General features: G+C 33.5%; 2 protein-coding genes and 1 long non-coding RNA gene across 3 annotated transcripts in view; 1 reads left to right on the top strand and 2 right to left on the bottom strand.

The window, feature by feature from the left end:
• Positions 1-17,884, top strand: part of LOC124437480 — a 70,837-nt gene that overhangs the window by 33,231 nt on the left and 19,722 nt on the right. The gene's annotated exons all lie outside the window — the stretch shown is intronic.
• Positions 1-17,884, bottom strand: part of LOC124437482 — a 45,443-nt gene that overhangs the window by 18,388 nt on the left and 9,171 nt on the right. The window contains exon 4 of the long non-coding RNA XR_006945719.1: positions 6,427-6,455. This is a non-coding gene — a long non-coding RNA (uncharacterized LOC124437482). The remainder of the gene's footprint in view (positions 1-6,426; positions 6,456-17,884) is intronic.
• Positions 8,814-17,688, bottom strand: LOC124437479 (NACHT, LRR and PYD domains-containing protein 12-like). Its single transcript, XM_046987447.1, has 2 exons — positions 16,738-17,688; positions 8,814-8,853 (listed from the first exon to the last, which is right to left on the bottom strand). Exons 1-2 carry the CDS (start codon positions 17,628-17,630, stop codon positions 8,850-8,852), a joined length of 897 nt encoding a protein of 298 aa, XP_046843403.1. The 5' UTR covers positions 17,631-17,688; the 3' UTR covers positions 8,814-8,849.

Raw genomic sequence — 17,884 nt, 5'->3', positions numbered from 1 at the left:
TAAGGTTTTTCACTTGTTTCCAACGACATCAATTACATGACGTTATTTTTACTCAATGAAATCGAAAATATTTCAATATAACAAATGACGTCGTGTCATTTTAGCGGTTGGAAACAAGTGAAAATCTGGCTGGAATAATGGCTGCTGATATGCGCGGCACAACATGCGCGAGGACAAAAACATCAAAGGCTCCGACACGAGTGACCCTTCAGTATATTTCATATTCTGTGGTATTACATTAAACCACGTTGTCTCGACGTCAGTCGAACGTCTAGAGACTTTGTATGAATTTTTATTCACAGGAACGATGTCTTCGTGCGCAGAGACGTAACTAGAACGTTAATTTGGGGGGGGGGGTGTATATTCATACATTCAGTTGTGTCCTACTGATTTCTTTTGAATTTCAAACACTTTCAATAGAAATCACTAGGGCACGACGGAATATATCAATATGCACCCCCCCCAATTAACGTTCTAGTTACGCTTCTGTTCGTGGGCGACTCAAAAAATTCCTGAGAATGTTTGTTCTAAGAAAATATAAATTCAAATTTGCTACAACGCACAACAAATATGTTTGAATTTCTGTCCATCCACAGCATGTAAAACGAACCAAGAATAGTTTCATTCACATCTACCTTCTAACGGTGAGCAAAGATCTTGAGGACTTGAAAATTGAAATACACAAACTGCAATATGAAGGACTCGCACCGCGACTAAAACGTGCGGTGAGAATCGCATTAGCTAATTATAGCTAAAACACGTTGAAATCACGTTGTCTCGACGTCAGTCGAACGTTTAGAGAATTTTTGTATGAAAGCTGAGGAAATGTATTTTTTCGGACTATTTTCATGTATTTTAGTGCTATCACATTTAAACTTCCTTGTCCAAACGTCAACCTAAGGTATCGACCTTGTTTTAAAGTGTGAAGGCGAAATATATTATAATTAAGCGACGACTGCAATAAATGTGGGCTTTGCATGTGCACTTATTTATTTTTGCTAGATTTCTCTTCATGATAGAAGGCTACACAAGCCAAACAAATCAACGAATGTTCATATGAATCAGTAACTTAAAAATTCTTATTTATTTTAGCTAGGTTAATAGTTTATATATCAGAGTAACATTAACGATGTTTCAATCAATGTCATTTTCAATGAAACATTTGCTATGAAGAATTGCCATGCGTTCATCAACCTGAGTTAAATTAAAATCAGACAGAACAACGCAAGTTTTTGAAGCCCTAAGAAAATGTTCTTATTCTTGAGAAGCCTCTTCCTTGAAGCATTAGTTCTGTAACAATTTAAACGTAAGCCACAATTCGAGATGAAAGATATGTACAACAGATGATTATAGTAATGAACATCATCTTGGTAAATGACTATCGTTGTAGAAATTAGCGTGCATGCATATGACATTTATAGCACCAAATGATTAAATATTGACTTACTTTAAATACACTGATGGCCAAATATCTTGATAACTTTTGCAGCAGGTTTTCACCTTAAACTGACAGTCGAAATTGAGCTTCAAATTAAGAACCTTTCACGCTTCTAATCTGCACAGAAATGACAAAATCAATAAAGGGGTGGGCTTATACATGTACCAAGTATCTATATTTCCGTTATTCTGATACCAAGAAAGAATATTAGCTTTTTTGACACGCATGAGCCAGCAGTCCAAGACATTAAAAGCTTAGTGATGAGTGCTAACTACGGGTTAATACAATTCTGTTTTGATTTCTATAAGACAGTGTAACTGTGTTATATAATTAAAAACTTCGGTTTAAATCCTCGAAATGGATTTTGAAATCAATTTAATTATATTCACATTTAACGTTTTTTGTTGTTGAAGAATTAGCATTAAAGGAACGATGTCTTCGTGGGCAGAGACGTAACTAGAAAGTTAATTGGGGGGGGGGTGTATATTCATATATTCAGTTGTGTCCTACTGATTTCTTTTGAAATTCAAATCACTTTCAAAAAAAATCACTGGGGAACGACGGACTATATGAATATGCACACCCCCCCCCCAATTACCGTTCTAGTTACACCTCTGTTCGTGGGCGACTAGAAAAATTCCTGAGAATGTTTGTTCTAAGAAAATATAAATTCAAATTTGCTACAATGCACAACAAATATGTTTGAATTTCTATCCATGCGCAGCATGTAAAACGTACCAAGAATAGTTTCATTCACATCTACCTTCTAACGGTGAGCAAAGATCTTGAGGAATTGAAAATTCAAATACACAAAATGCAATATGAAGGATTCGCACCGCGACTAAAACGTGCGGTGAGGATCGTATTACAAAGTTTTGAGGAAGCTTACCTAACTATAGCTAAAACACGTTGAAATCGCGTTGTCTCAACGTCAGTAGAACCTTGAGAGAATTTTTGTTTAAAAGCTGAGGAAATGTTTGTTTGTGGACTATTTTTATGTATTTTAGTGCTATCACGTTTAAACTTCTTTGTCCAACCATCAACCTAAGATGTCGACCTTGTTTTAAATTGTGAAGGCAAAATATATTTTAAAGAAGCGACGACTGCAATAAATGTGGGCTTTGCATGCAAACCTATTTGTTTGTGCTAGATTTCTCTTCATGATAGAAGGCTACACCAGCCGCATAAATGTATAAAAAATTCAATGACTCAACGAATGAACGAGAAACTCAGAAATTTTATTTTTTTTCGTTGTAATAATTGGTCGATATAAAAGAGTTGCTTGAACGTTGTTTTAATCATTGCCACTTTAATAAATTTGTTATAAAAAATTTGCCATGCTTTCATCAATCTGAGTTAAATTTAAAATCAGACAGAGCAACGCAAGTTTTTGAATTCCTAAGAAAACTTTCTCATTCTGCGGAAGCCTGTTCCTTAAAGTATTAGTTTGGTAACATTACACCACAATTTGTGGTGAAAGATATGTACAACAGATTATTATAGTAATGAACATCATCTTGGTAAATGATTATTGTTATACAAACTAGCGTGCATGCATATGACATTAATAGCACAAAATGATTAAATATTGACTTACTTTAAATACACTGGTGCCCAAATATCTTGATAACTTTTGCAGCACGTTTTCACCTTAAACCGACAGTTGAAATTGAGCTTCGATTTTAGAATCTTGCACGCTTCTGATCTGTACATAAATGATAAAATCAATGAAGGGATACGATGGGTTGATATTGTACCAAGTATCGATATTTCCAGATATTTGTGATACCAAGAAAGAATATTAGCCCTTTTAGTTGGCTTTCAGTCGACATCGGTCAAACCAATCACAGAATAACAAAAATTTAAACGAACAAACTACACGACAGCAAGTGGACAACCTTATAGAACCGGCCAGCCCGCTAATCGGTCGAGATTATTCCAGATCATCCACTGATCTGGCTATAGACCAATGGAATGGCTTAAATAAATGTTCTTGAACTCCGTTATGGGTCGAACCAGTCGAGCCATCCCGCTTATCAGTCAGCCAGTTATTATAATTCTAGATTTGTTTCTATCTACTGATCTGTTTACTAAAGTGGTATTTGTATAAGTTTTCATACATGAAACAGAATTTTGACGATGAAATCCAAACGATTACAGAACGAAAATTGATGATGTAAAGAAATCGTAATCATTAAATTTGATAAATAATTTTTGAACAATAAACATATGTCGAGTGACTGATTTGACATAGCCTAGATCCGCCCCTGAGTGATAAGATATTTTACAAGAGAAACATCTGAATAATTTAATGTCCATACAAGTAGTAATTCTTGTTGTTATGGAACTCGTAAATGCATGACGTAATTTATCTAACTCCAGACATGCCAAGTCTCACGATTTTATTGTGAGACTCACGATTTGATGTAAATCTCACGGTCTTACGATTTTTCGTATATCTCACGATAAATAAAATGGAAATCCTTAAAAGGTCTATAAATTTTTGTAGACATAGTTATTGGTGTAGTTCCTTTGTGTCATATCATCAGATAGTACGATCGGATCGTCTCCCTTGATCGCATTGACGAGCCATGCGGTGGCATAATGCATCAAACTTGGTCATTGCGAGTTTCAGAGTTCAGGGGGAGCCTGGGCGCAGCCTGCAAGCAGCTACGCTGACGCGTGACGTGCATTTTCGGCACGCAGAATGGTAATTTACCAAACCAATATGGCGTCCACATTAAAACGATGTGTAGACGAAGTCGAAGAGGACGAATCTGACGATTCAGGCGATTATAGATCTCAAGTTAGTCCAGGAAGTTGGCATGTCTGTAACTCTGTCTCCATGCTAGACGATGTTTTTTCTACATCAACAATGCCTTTGGCAGCATTGCTGTCATATGATACGGCCATGATCTTCTTTTTATTGCCTGATGAGATGATCACATCCATCACATTTCAAAGAAGAACGTGTACGGGAATTTCTTCAAGAGGGAGCTGGTGACAAAGCATAATTAAGGAGAGACATGACACCACAAACGCAATTCACAAATCAGAATGCCTTTGTTTGGTGAGTTTGGTTGTTGGTCGACTTACAGTGAATCGACAAAGAAATAGTTTGAGAAAATCGGATAGTATGTACTTAAGCACGAAACATTTTAGCAATATTGCATGATGGGGTCACAAGCGAACGACCAGAAGAGACAAAACATGATACTTTCTCCTTGCCTATGAAATGTTACATGTACTAAATGTACCAATTCATTGGTTAAACTACAAACAGCAGTCGTAAATAAAATTGGTTTGATATTGTCAGATGATATGAGCAGAACAACCAAATACGTACTGTGATTGAATCAAAGTAGTGAAAAATATTAAAAGTTTTTAATTTTGAGGCTAGAGTGGACTTTGGTCAGTTCACTGAGTTTTTCAGGCATCAGTAGCCATTTTTGCAGTGGCCATGATGACTGTGGACATGAATGATATTAAATGCAGTAGAAACGCAACAAAGGACAATTCAGCAACAAATTCAATTTTACTCTACAAAGTTTTAAAATAAACGATGGTTGGATTGCAAAGTTAAGTAGTTGGGAATTGGATTAAGCCATATGATTAGAGACTAAGGTATAAGTGCAAAATTTAATTTTTCCAAATTTACCGTCATCTATCTGTAAATTGCCATTTTTGGTGGCTTTGTATTTCTTGTATTCTTGGATTTCTTATAAATCTTAGCAGGCGTCAGAGCAGGTATTAGAATAGGAAATTTTTACGGTGGCACATTTTTTCCCCTATAAATTTTTCTTCATTGAGTTTCAGTACATTATCTTGTACTGTTGCACATTCAGTGCACCAGTGTCACACCACTAACTTGAGCCTCGTCCACAGCAATAATTTTTTTAAATTTTTATGTGATTAGAACAAAATATATTTTAATATATATTTTACAGGACACATATTGTTAAAGACAATAACGTAATAACGTAATAATGTTTTGGCAATGTTATCCTATTTTTAAAGGGGTAGGTAAGACCCGATTTTTACTTCATGGGGACTAAAGACCCCTATCCAAGTCCCCCCATCCTCTTCCTACGCCTATGGATGCAATAATAACCAGTTTATATGATTTTAACTCAAACAATTGTACTCAATGAGTTATAAATATAATAGAGTTCTTGCATGACGTATAACGCAAAATTCATGTACGCCATTATTAGCAAATCTTTTGCCTTGTTATGTATCAATCTGAAAAATATATTTATGTTTATATTATTTGAACTTTGCCTGATTTTACCACAAAATTTAGAGTGATTTAAGCATGAAGTAAACAATGAAATCATGATTACGATGCTAAAGTACTCTGGTTGAAATACTCAAAAACTATTTAAATGTGCTACATTATAATCTTGTAGCTCTTTGTCAAGTTTGAGCACATGTTGTATTGGTGAAAATAAGAGTTCCAGAAATATAGGTTAAACGCTGTAAATCTTGGGTGATGAGTCTGTTCATTAAGACTAATAAATATTCAACGCAAATGACAACAAGCAAACTGGCACGTGACCAATTAGGCGAAATTTGTTTGTACATAGAGTGGGTCGTTTGAATTTTAAAAACTGTACTGATAATTTTTGTGAAAGATCGAAGATTTGGTCTGAAAACAGAACAAAGAAAATTGCATGATTTTAGTAAAGACTTCGTTTTATGATAACTAAAACAATACAAATCTTCCTTATATAATTGTATGCAGATGCTGTATGGTCGCACAAAAATTGCCTTTGTCTTCGTTTACAAACGTTCTAGCAATAAAATTTATGTGCGATTAAAAATATGTTATATTTTATTAAGTCATTCAATGGCGTTATTACTTTATTTCAATTTCTGAAGTTTATTGCGAGATATTAAAGAATAAAAAACACTTCAGGAATACTTTTTGCGTACGCAAAATATCTCCACTGTTATAATCAATAAATTTAAGAAACAATTTTACTAACCTATGCCGTATGTCTCTGCCTCATAATACCTTTAAAAAAAACAAGCTTCTTCAATGACAAGGCGTCAAAGGCTGAAAAGTCTCAAGAAGTTTGAGTAGTTGATATCAATCATTTATTACTTAAATTTTGTGATCCAATTGTTTCATTAATTTGAAAAAAATTGATTGTGGCGTCCAACCACAATTTTAAAGAGATGTGTAGTCTTGGTAGTTGTTTTAATTCAATTAGATTTTTAAGAGGAAATACAAAAAAGATGAAAATATAATTAAATGTAGAGAGTAGTGTAGTAGCTAAATTTTTAAACTTGACAGTTTTCGTGAGCATGTGTAAGTGTGTATAAGACACTTGCGAGTTGATATGGCATGTGATCATAAGTAATGTGAAGAAAACATGAGACCTGTACTCAATAATTATAAAATTATATTTACAACTTTATTTATGAACATCATTAATTGTTTGTTAACTTCCGCGGTTTGCAGCAACTATCATAGTTTTAACAACTCATAGAAATTTACTATTTTTCAACACTACAAATACTTGAGGTTTGCAATGAAATACAATGCTACATACACTTTATAATGCTTTAATTCAGTTAATCATTTATATAGTATATTGAAATGAGTTTTTTATGATAATGTTTAATGGCAAAAACGTAACACAAAGGTCAATGCATATAATGTTTTTACTGCCTTTTCAGGGATTACCATGTTACCGATTGTCGCTTGCCAATCTTCAGGAAAAATAAAACCTGATGTCACATTGACATAACCAGCATGATTATTTAGTTTTGCCAAAAAACAAGTTTATTTAAACATCCTGCTAACCAGAAGATTTCCAAAGTGAACAGATTTTAGAATGAACATTGCAAAAATTAACTTGCATGCTAGCCACCTCTCTGAGGCAAACACGTTCGGTATGATATTGAGTTAATTATGATTAAAAACATCTATTTATTTAACATGTACCTATATGTCCTGGTAGACATTTACATCTGCAAAAAATCTTTAAAAGAAACTTCAGAAACATTGCAGGAGTTTTTAAACTTGTTTTCATACTTGTATAGCACTAATTCTATAAGGAAAGTATGCTGGCCAAAAGATAGGAAATTGATACAAACAAACAAAAACAAAGAACACATTTCCGTCGCAGTTACAATGTATCAAATAATTTGATTAAAATGTTCTTTAGGTAGAACTATGATTCAGTATTGAAAGTATGCTAGAAAAAGACCATAAATTGATATGAAGAAAGGTGCTTTTTACACGCAAAAAACAGGACAATTCAATTAATTTTATTAAAATATGAGTACTGGCTGTTTACACTGTAAGGTCAAATATATATTCTTAAAGCATGTTTAAAGTAATTAGCGAATTAATTTATATAATAAATGGTTAAAGTTTATATCTAATGTAAGTATGTTTACAATTCTCACTTTTCAAAGCTTCACTAAGAGATTTTTCACCTTCATCACCTATCTTGTTAAGAAAAGATACAATTTACTAAGTTTACAATTCTCACTTTTCAAAGCTTCACTAAGAGATTTTGCACCTTCATCACCTATCTTGTTACTATTAAGAGTCAATTTAGTAAGTTTACAATTCTCACTTTTCAAAGCTTCACTAAGAGATTTTGCACCTTCATCACCTATCTTGTTATAAGAAAGATACAATTCAGTAAGTTTACAATTCTCACTTTTCAAAGCTTCACTAAGAGATTTTGCCCCTCCATCACCTATCTTGTTAGTATCAAGACCCAATTCAATAAGTTTACAATTCGCACTTTTCAAAGCTTCACTAAGAGATTTTGCACCTCCATCACCTATATTGCTAAGATTAAGAGACAATTTAGTAAGCTTACAATTCTCACTTTTCAAAGCTTTACTAAGAGATTTTGCACCTCCTTCACCTATATAGTTATCATAAAGAGACAATTTAGTAAGCTTACAATTCTTACTTTTCAAAGCTTCACTAAGAGATTTTGCACCTTCATCACCTATATAGTTATGATTAAGAGACAATTTAGTAAGCTTACAATTCTCACTTTTCAAAGCTTCACTAAGAGATTTTGCACCTCCATCACCTATATTGTTATGATAAAGAGACAATTTAGTAAGCTTACAATTCTCACTTTTCAAAGCTTCACTAAGAGATTTTGCACCTTCATCACCTATCTCGTTAGAATGAAGATCCAATTCAGTAAGTTTAGAATTCTCACTTTTCAAAGCTTTGCTAAGAGATTTTGCACCTTCTTCACCTACATTGTTACTATCAAGAGACAATTTAGTAAGTTTACAATTCTCACTTTTCAAAGCTTCGCTAAGATATTTTGCACCTCCATCACCTATTTTGTTATTATTAAGAGACAATTTAGTAAGCTTACAATTCTCACTCTTCAAACCTTCGCTAAGATATTTTGCACCTCCATCACCTATATTGTTAAGAGTAAGAGACAATGAAGTAAGTTTACAATTCTCACTTTTCAAAGCTTCACTAAGATACATTGCACCTTCAGCTGTTATTTTAGTATGAATAATATCCAATTTGATCAGTTTACAATACTCACTTTTAAAGCTTCACTAAACATTTAGCCTTTCTTCCAGTTAGAAAGTTTTAATATAGAGTTCAGTGTATTTACAATTCTCACTTTTAAAGCTTTGCTAAGAGATTTTGTATTTTCATTGTTTAGTGTGTGAAAGTGAACGTCAAGCTCAGTAAGTTTACAATTTTGACTTTTTAAAGCTTCAGTAAAATATTTAGCACTATTTTTACTTATATTGTTGCCACAAATCTTCAATTTAGTAAGTTTACAGTTCTCATATTTCGTAGCTTGAATAAGCAAATTAGCACCTTGATCTTTAAGTTTATTAAAACGAATATCCAATTCACTTAGTTTGCAGTTTTTACTTTTTAAAGCTTCACTAAGATACCCTGCACCTTCAGCTGCTATACTGTTATCTTCAAGAGACAATTCAGCAAGTTTGCAATTCTCAGTTTTCAAAGCTTCACTAAAATATTTTGCACCCTTATCATCTATCTTGTTACCATTGATAATTAATTTAGTAAGTTTACAATTCTCACAATTTAAAGCTTCACTAAGAGATTTTGCACCTTCTTCACCTATATTGTTATAATCAAGAGACAATTTAGTAACTTTAGAATTCTCACTTTTTAAAGCTTCACTAAGATATTTAGCACCTTCTTCACCTATATTGTTTTTTCTAATTTCCAATTCACTAAGTTTACAATTTTCATTTTTTAAAGCTTCACTAAGATGTTTTGATATATTTTTAACAGAACAGGAGATGATTTTCAAAGAAAATACATTGCATGCTGTTGCATTTGTCAAATATTTTGACAATCTAATGACGCTATGATTATCAGGAAATTGGCATGAAAAAAACGCGAGTTTTCTTAATTGTCGGCATTCAGAGAGAAATTCAAAGAAGGCGTTTGAATCAAGAGGCGTGAAAGAAACGTTGTCAATGGATATTGTTTCAGAGAAATTATTCGACTCGCAAACTGATCTCATCTCATCGTCGTCTTGTAATTCGTATAAACACTTCATTCCAAGAAACCCAAGTGCTTTATTACCCTCGGAGAAAAATAAATGTGACATCCAACTTTCTAACCTGTAATTATAAAAATATCGTATTGTGAAACTGTTAAGTGTTTGGTCTAATTTGTTTAGAAAAATAAAGCCCTTCAGAAAAGCATCTTGACATGAGAAGTTTTTGTAAAACAACTATGGTAACAATAGCTAGCTATAATCTTTCAGTCGCAAATTAAAATAAATCAGATAATGCACACAAAGTTTACCAAAGCCAAGTGCAAATTAATATTACATGAAAGTAAAAACTCCTTGCTGCTTCTCAGAACAACTAGCTCAGTTGCGTTGGCAGCGTGATAGTTGACTGGAAGAGGTTAGAGAGGTCAAAGTTTATTTAGGCATGTTTTAATTAGTTAATTCGCCAAAAACTTTCATTAAAAAACAAAGTATATCTGTATGTCATGTATGTACTAAAATGGGCCTCACAGCGCCACGGAGCAAGTTTATAAGAAGCAAAATATTTGTAATTTTACTTTAACAGTAGAACCTGTATTAAGCGGCACCGTATTAAGCTGTCACCCTTTGTTAAGCGGTTATATGGCAAAGTTTCCTGGTGCAAATACTATTAAAGTGACCTTTATTAAACGGACATCTCTATTAAACGGACGCGGTCACCTTTTCCAATGTGCTAAGCTTAATTTTTTGTTATTTTGCACTTGTATTAAACGGTCAGGTTAAGTAGGTACACCCCATAATAAAATATATAATTAAATATTTTTGTTGGAACATATCACTTATATGGTATACATGTCTTTATATTGTATTTATCTTCCATAAAATGACTCAAAAGATCCAACAATATTTTCTGTTTGTGCGGACAAATAATCCAGCAATTTAATGTTTCTTACGTCCCTTCAGCCATTGACAAGAAAACCTATCTCCAAAAAAGGGATATAGGCACGGAATATATAAGTTATAAACATCTTCTCTGTTGACACACGCTTGCCAATGATTATTTTTCAGCAGTTTGAGCCGTGACATTTTTATTTATACTATTTTTAATTTCTAGTTAAAACTAAGAAAAAAAGTGATTTATATAGTGTTGTTAATTGGCATGTTAACGAACAATACCGATTGGTCAACTTTAGTTTGTTAAATGTTACACGTAGCCCATTTGGTGACTTTCATAAAGAACTATAATAAACGGTCAACTTGCAATAAGTCGTCAACCTGTATTAAACGGTCACACGAGAAATCCCTATTTGTGGCTGCTTAAAACAAGTTCTACTGTATATAGATGTAAAAGAGATTATTTGTCATGTAAAATTATAGCTACTTTTATCTGGATCGTTTTTGCAGGAATCTCTCTACACACAAACTTTCTACGACGTTTGTCTCTCTTTCAAAAGCCTTTTTTTTAAACTCATTTTCGAAATATGTGTAATTGCATATAGTTGTAATTGTTGTAATTAAATGTGATATTTACCCATAAGTACAAAGATCATTCCCTGTTCTCAACGCCGATATTTAAAAAAAAAACACGTACATGCGTTAGCCTACCTTAGTGTTCTTAATGGCAATAATTAGTAGACGACTTTTCTTCTTGCACAAAGACGGCCTATTATACTTTGGTGCAAACGCGTAAAAAATCGATTGAAATAAAAAGGGAAAATGAGCTTTGGGTCCGGCTAAATTTTTAAGTATGCGAAAATTTTGTTCAGTGAATTTTGTTCGAAAATTTTGTACATGCTTCTACCTTGAATATCAACTCAAAGTTAACAAAATAACATGAGCCCCAAGGCAGCCAATCGGCATAATGGTGAAAATTCTGAGCCTACAAGCAACTTTTTAGAAATTGCTCAATTTGTCTATTATTTAGATCATTATTTGTTTTAAAATACAATTATCCACTACTAACATCATGATTTTGTTGACTAAAAATTCTGATAATTTTTGCTTTTTTAAAGCTTAAGTTTCATAACTCCATATTGCCAGGCTTTTAGCAATATGTGTTTCCTAGGCATGCTGCGTAGTCCCAAATTTAGGAAAAACAGCCAATTAAGTAAGTATCGTTCACCATTTCAATTAAAAATGCTACTAAACTGTTAGTTTTATGCACAAACAACGCTTACAAAATATGATTAGCACTTGCTTTAAAATGCCGGAAATTGAACTTCCGAGACGTTGAAAATCAAAATTTTCCCTGTGAGTATGTTCCCAGAACCTACAAGATGGCTAAAGCTTCTGGCGTTTCTTGAATTACGTTCCAAAAGACCTAGATCAGTCCCTGCTGCGTAGCAAGTAATTTCTATCTGTTGATTCGAATATTTAAATTTGTTGTCGATTGCTATCGCCGATTAGCGTTCCCATATCAATGGTTTCACGTCAGTGATTGCTTTTTCTGCGATTAACTTACAATTACAACTGTATGGGAACAACGCTTTAGAAACAGAAAAACCGGTGTTTTTTTGTGAATATATATGAGATGCTCAATAACATGCTAGGTTTAAAGAAAAAGTTATTGACATGCTCATTAATATACGAGGTTTGAGTAAAACGTTTGTGAATTAAAATTGTCCAGGTTAGTAGAGTTCTGAGAAGGACTGTTATTGTTGCTGTAGACCGACGTTTCGACAACCTTAGTGGTAGTCATCTTAAGAGTCAAGTGTGGAGTAAACGTCAGGATAGCCGTTTTTTTTATCTTGTTCTTACGTCATGGTACTGTGTGTACAGAAATTGTGTTGCAGTGTGGTATTCAATTGTGTATTGTTAACGTGGATTAGTCTAAAGTTATGAGTTAGTTTTTTGTTTTTGTATTGTGAATGAGCCGTTTGTAAGGAGCCGGTAGTTATTGTGATCTGTTTAGGGGTTTTTGTTTTAAGTTGGTGTACCAACTTTCTAATGTAAGCCGTTGTCTATAGTCAGTGCTGTAAGTAATACATTTAGATCACAACAATTACAGGCACCCTACAAATGACTCATTCACAAAACAAGCAAACAAGCAACTAACTCATTACTTCAGACTAATCCACAAAAACAGAACACAATTGAAACCAACACACCCACACATTTCCTGTGCACAAATTACGACGCTGTAAAAACCAGATAATAAATACGCCTAACCTGATGTTTACTCCTCACTTGACGACTGTAATATCAATACCAGCATTCCTTCTCATGACTCTACTGACCTGGACGATCTTTAGCCACAAACATGTAACGATACCACAGTATAGTTAATATACAGTAGAGCCACTCCATTGAATTTTTTCGTGCCGCGCATATCTTCTTACGCATGTGATTACCATAGTGGCAGCTAGTAAATTGCTTTTTTTAACCAATGGAAATAATAACATGGCTAACGGCCACAAGTAATCTAATTAAATATACAGCAGCTAATTGCACACGAAGTGCACCTACTGTATATCCCTATACAGTGACGACACTCCCGGGTTCAAAACATCTACTTTAGTTTATCAGGGGCGGATCCAGACTATGTCAAGTACGTTGCATGAACAACTACGTCGTTGCCATTGAGTTCTATAAGACCTAGAGGGGAAACGTCAACAAAATTACTATAAATTATTAGCGCGCGGCCGCGTGGTCAAAAACATGGGGCGGATTTTGGTGGCCAAAATCAGCGGAGAGACGCGGGCTCATGAAATAAAAATTTTGTCGCCCACCCTGATTTGACCACCACGATTGGGAGTATAGAAAATATCAAAACTATTTTCCTAACATAAACACTTTTTAAAATTACATTTATTAAACAATTTGCAAGCTTCCGTGGTTTGCGGATGATGAAATAGCGACAGAAAAGGAAACATTTCATGACTCCGGTAAGTAGCACAGTAGTAGTTTTACTATTTTGTTTTTAACACGAAACTTGAAGAGTATTTCTACAACTAAGTTTTAATTTAAAGTTATTTTTGTCCAGTCTTGTTTGTTCTTCACTTTATCACTCGTCAGACGTGTGGTAAAGCTGCCAATTTTTATCGAGTTTTGCATCCATCTTGTATCATGATCAAGCTAAACTCTCCTAATTTGAATTGAATTTACCTCCCAAAAGTTGGGCAGAATTTGTTCTTATTTATTTTTTAAAGATAAAGGGAAAGTTTACAACAGAGTTGTGTTAAAATTGAATGCAGTGCCATACAAAGTTAGTGAGAACTACGGTGTATGCTGTATAATATAAAGAAACTATTAAACTACTTACCTGCCCAATTTGACTGACTGCATAGTGTAGACAATTATAATGGGTTTGGAAATTTGGATTTATGCAAACAGTTGTAAAGTACTACTTCGCGTTTCTTTAAGTGAAGTATTTATTGTTATAGTAAACAGGTTACTACTTCAAAACCAAGATAAAAGAAGTGTGTTGAACAATGTGCTAAGATTTGCTCCTACCTTGAAATTTTTGTTCAACAATAGCTTATGATTATATCATTAATATGCATGAAAAATTAAACATATTGTTGTCTCATCTCACCAAATCCATACTTGGTATGATTCCAGGTAATCCACAAATTCACATCGGATACATTGGTTACAATGAAGTTGAATGTAGAGGAAGCAAAAATAGATGGCAAAGAAATTCTTTTTGTCTTACGAAGAATTAGTACAAATCAATAAAATAATTCTTTAAACAAATTTTAAACAAATTTAAATTGCTCATGGTCAAGCAACCTAGTCAGAGAAGCAAAGTCTGTCTTCAGCATGTGACTTTTCCAATTATGTTTAGTTCTTTGTACAAAATACTATTTTTGAGAAACTTGATTTGTAAGTCTTTCATTAATGGTTTTTTTATCAAGAGATAAAAGAAACAGATTCAAAGGCGTGATGGAAAATACAAAGATTTATTAAGTTGTTTATCATTTAATTCCCAATTGTTAGTTTGTACATATAAATAATTAGTATTGGTAGCTGTAAGTTGTTGAAGCAAGCAGAAGAGTAGTAGTGCTTGAAGGGGTTAGCATTTTTTAGAAATTATATCTTGTTTTTGACATACATTACACAATTCCAAAAGACTGTAAGTAATACACAATAATATCTATAGAACTTGATAAATTTCTTCGCCTACACTGTCAATTAATTATTTTGCCTTCATGCAGTAATAGACAGTGTTTTGTCAGAGAAACCAATGCACTTTAGTTTCCAAATTTGTAATTTCAATGGAAAATTAATGTAGTTCTGTTCAGTAATAGACCCAAGGTTCTGCCAAGCTGTTTACAAAATACAAATTTCCAACCAACATATCATGGTGTTTTGAATTTTTTTCTTTTTTGTAGCTCTTCTAGTTCAACATACTTTCTTTATGAGTTTTCAGTAGATTTATCAGGTAATGACAATACACTTATGATACTTATCCATGGTAAATTTTCAGTTGACTTATGTCGTAGAACTGAAGCAAACATTTTCTCGCTTCCTTAGGAGCATTTTTACACAGATTTATCCATTTGAGCAAGAAAAATTGTTGCACCAAACTGTTTACAAACAGTCAAACGCATGCACAGAAGCATGAAATAAAGTATAAGTTTGACGAGATTGACAGGTCTACTAATGTCATAAAATAACTTAAATGTTACAGCCAAAATATGCGTTTCTCTACCGTCAATTTTCTTTATTTTGATGTGTGTGTGTACTGTGTTTTTCACGCAATGCTGAAGCATTATTTTCACATGGTATGCTGTCGGTATCGTAATTGTTTTTTTTCTCACTTGTTTTCGTTCATATAAACAGTATTAGAAATCAGGAGGAGTGAATATTGAAAAAATTTTAAAGTGGAAGTTTTGACCAACAAAATCCGCCATTACCGCCATGTTTTTGACCACGGGGTCCAGGCCTTTTCCCCTCCAGGTCTTATAGAACTCAATGGTCGTCGCCTGCAAATTTTGAGTAAGTTAAAGGCGGGTAAGCTTTAACTCAGCCCATTGAAGTAAATATATCTGGAATGCTAACTCCATTGAGTTCTATAATAACTGAAGCGGCTATCTCAAGAGCGGCTTTGAATATTGTATGACGCCAACAAAATGGAGGATTTTGTCCTTTGCCGCTGAGATTTACCGAAATTGACAGCTTTTTTGAAAGTTTCGCAATTTTCCACTCCTAAATACACAAAATGTATATTTGTATTTCGGATTCGGCAAGCAATTTTTTGATGAAAATCAAGATAAAAACCTTAAATTCATAATTTGTGTTTTAAGTTATAGCTTACAGCTGTTTGCTTGTTGCTGTTGTTCGTTTTAAAACGATTTCGAAAATAGTCCTACACTTTTGGAACGTAGTGTTTGGAGAATCCACTAGATTTGTTTTCTCATAAGCAGATTTTTTCACTTAATGCTTGAACATAAGGTTTATTTTATGGGCTTTATCTGTATGTATCTTAGTGTGCATTATGCTGAAGTCTTTTATTTGCTGTTTAAATAACTTCCCAGTGCATCCAAATACTCTAATGAAAAGCAACAACTCAGTGATCTACAGTGGTCTACATCCGCAAACATGTAAAAACCATTTTCTGAAGTATACAGCAAACGATCAAAAGAAATCGATCACCAAGTTATTTCTTCCAAACTCTACGCGACAGTCTAGTTTAAAACTTATCGAGGAGGCATTACTTTAATATTTGCTGATCTGGCTGGCAAAATTAATGTTAAGAATTTGGTGATGATGAATTAACTTAGAAAAATACATCTAGTCACATACAATATGAAGATACAATCAAACATTTTCAATGATACAAATGCTCATTGATCATAAATTTAATACCTCTCTAGAATAACGCTGATATCTTTTCCCTTCTCTTTCTTTTCATTTCCAACCAAACCAGCAGCAAATTCGATTACCAAATGCCATTTAGGATCTTGAACATGATCATCCAAAAACTTTCCAATGTTTTGCCAATCGTCAACAATATACCACGCTGCAAAAAACTCTTGAAGAGTCAAATGAAGAAAACAGTAAAGATGGCGTTCATCATCATAAATCTTATTGAAAATGCCACAGTTTTCCAGATTTTTAAAGTTACTGTTACTTTTTCTTTCAAAAATCAGGCGTCCGTCTTTAAGCCCTTCCATGGCAACATATTTTATTTCTTGTAGATCTTTATCAAGCTCGGATGGTAAAGGAATTCTCAAGTAATCCTTTTCTGTAGTCTTGCCCCTGAGAAGTGGATGGCTTTGCCATAGTAAAACTTTAATTGCTCTATCGTACAATTCAGTCATAGTCTTTGGACTGTAGTTTTCATCATCTGCAAAACATTCCTTTAAGGTCATACAAACAATTTTAGTGTTAATAGGGATATAACAAAAGCTGCGAAGTTCAAGAGAAATTTCAATCTTATTTAGAATACGGTCAGCAATATTTCTATCTTCATGACAAAACTTTTCCACGAATTCTTTTATCTCATCCTCAAAAAAGCCCATGATTTCAACTGTCCTCGCGAATTCCATATCTCTAAATTTACGTTCAGCTGTGGGTCGTGATGTAATAAGAACAGTAACATCAGGCAATAGTTTACCTTCAACTAGCATACTTAAGTGTGTAATGACGTGCCTTTTTTCATTAGGGGACCCTGAGTCGTCAGTTTGAATATCTTCATTATCTAAAGATAATTCATCAAGACCGTCGACCATAAGAACAGTTCTTTCAGGATTTAACATTATGAATTCGTAAATATCTGAAAACTGTTCAAATGAAAATCCAACGCAACTTCTTAACATTTTTAAAAGTAATGTACTTCTCTTTAATCGCACGACATTGCAATAAAATGACCAGCTTATTGCGCCAAAAGTCGTCTTCATTTGTCTTCCATTCATGAATAAGTTTTTTCGTCAACATAGTTTTACCAATTCCTGGCCTTCCGATGACTAAAATGGAGCTAGGATACGACTTGCTATTTGGAAGTGGCTTAAAA

The sequence above is a fragment of the Xenia sp. Carnegie-2017 genome, unplaced genomic scaffold (genome assembly GCF_021976095.1).
Source record: "Xenia sp. Carnegie-2017 unplaced genomic scaffold, XeniaSp_v1 HiC_scaffold_16, whole genome shotgun sequence".
Classification (NCBI taxonomy): domain Eukaryota; kingdom Metazoa; phylum Cnidaria; class Anthozoa; order Malacalcyonacea; family Xeniidae; genus Xenia; species Xenia sp. Carnegie-2017.
This window is presented reverse-complemented; position numbering and strand designations above follow the sequence as displayed.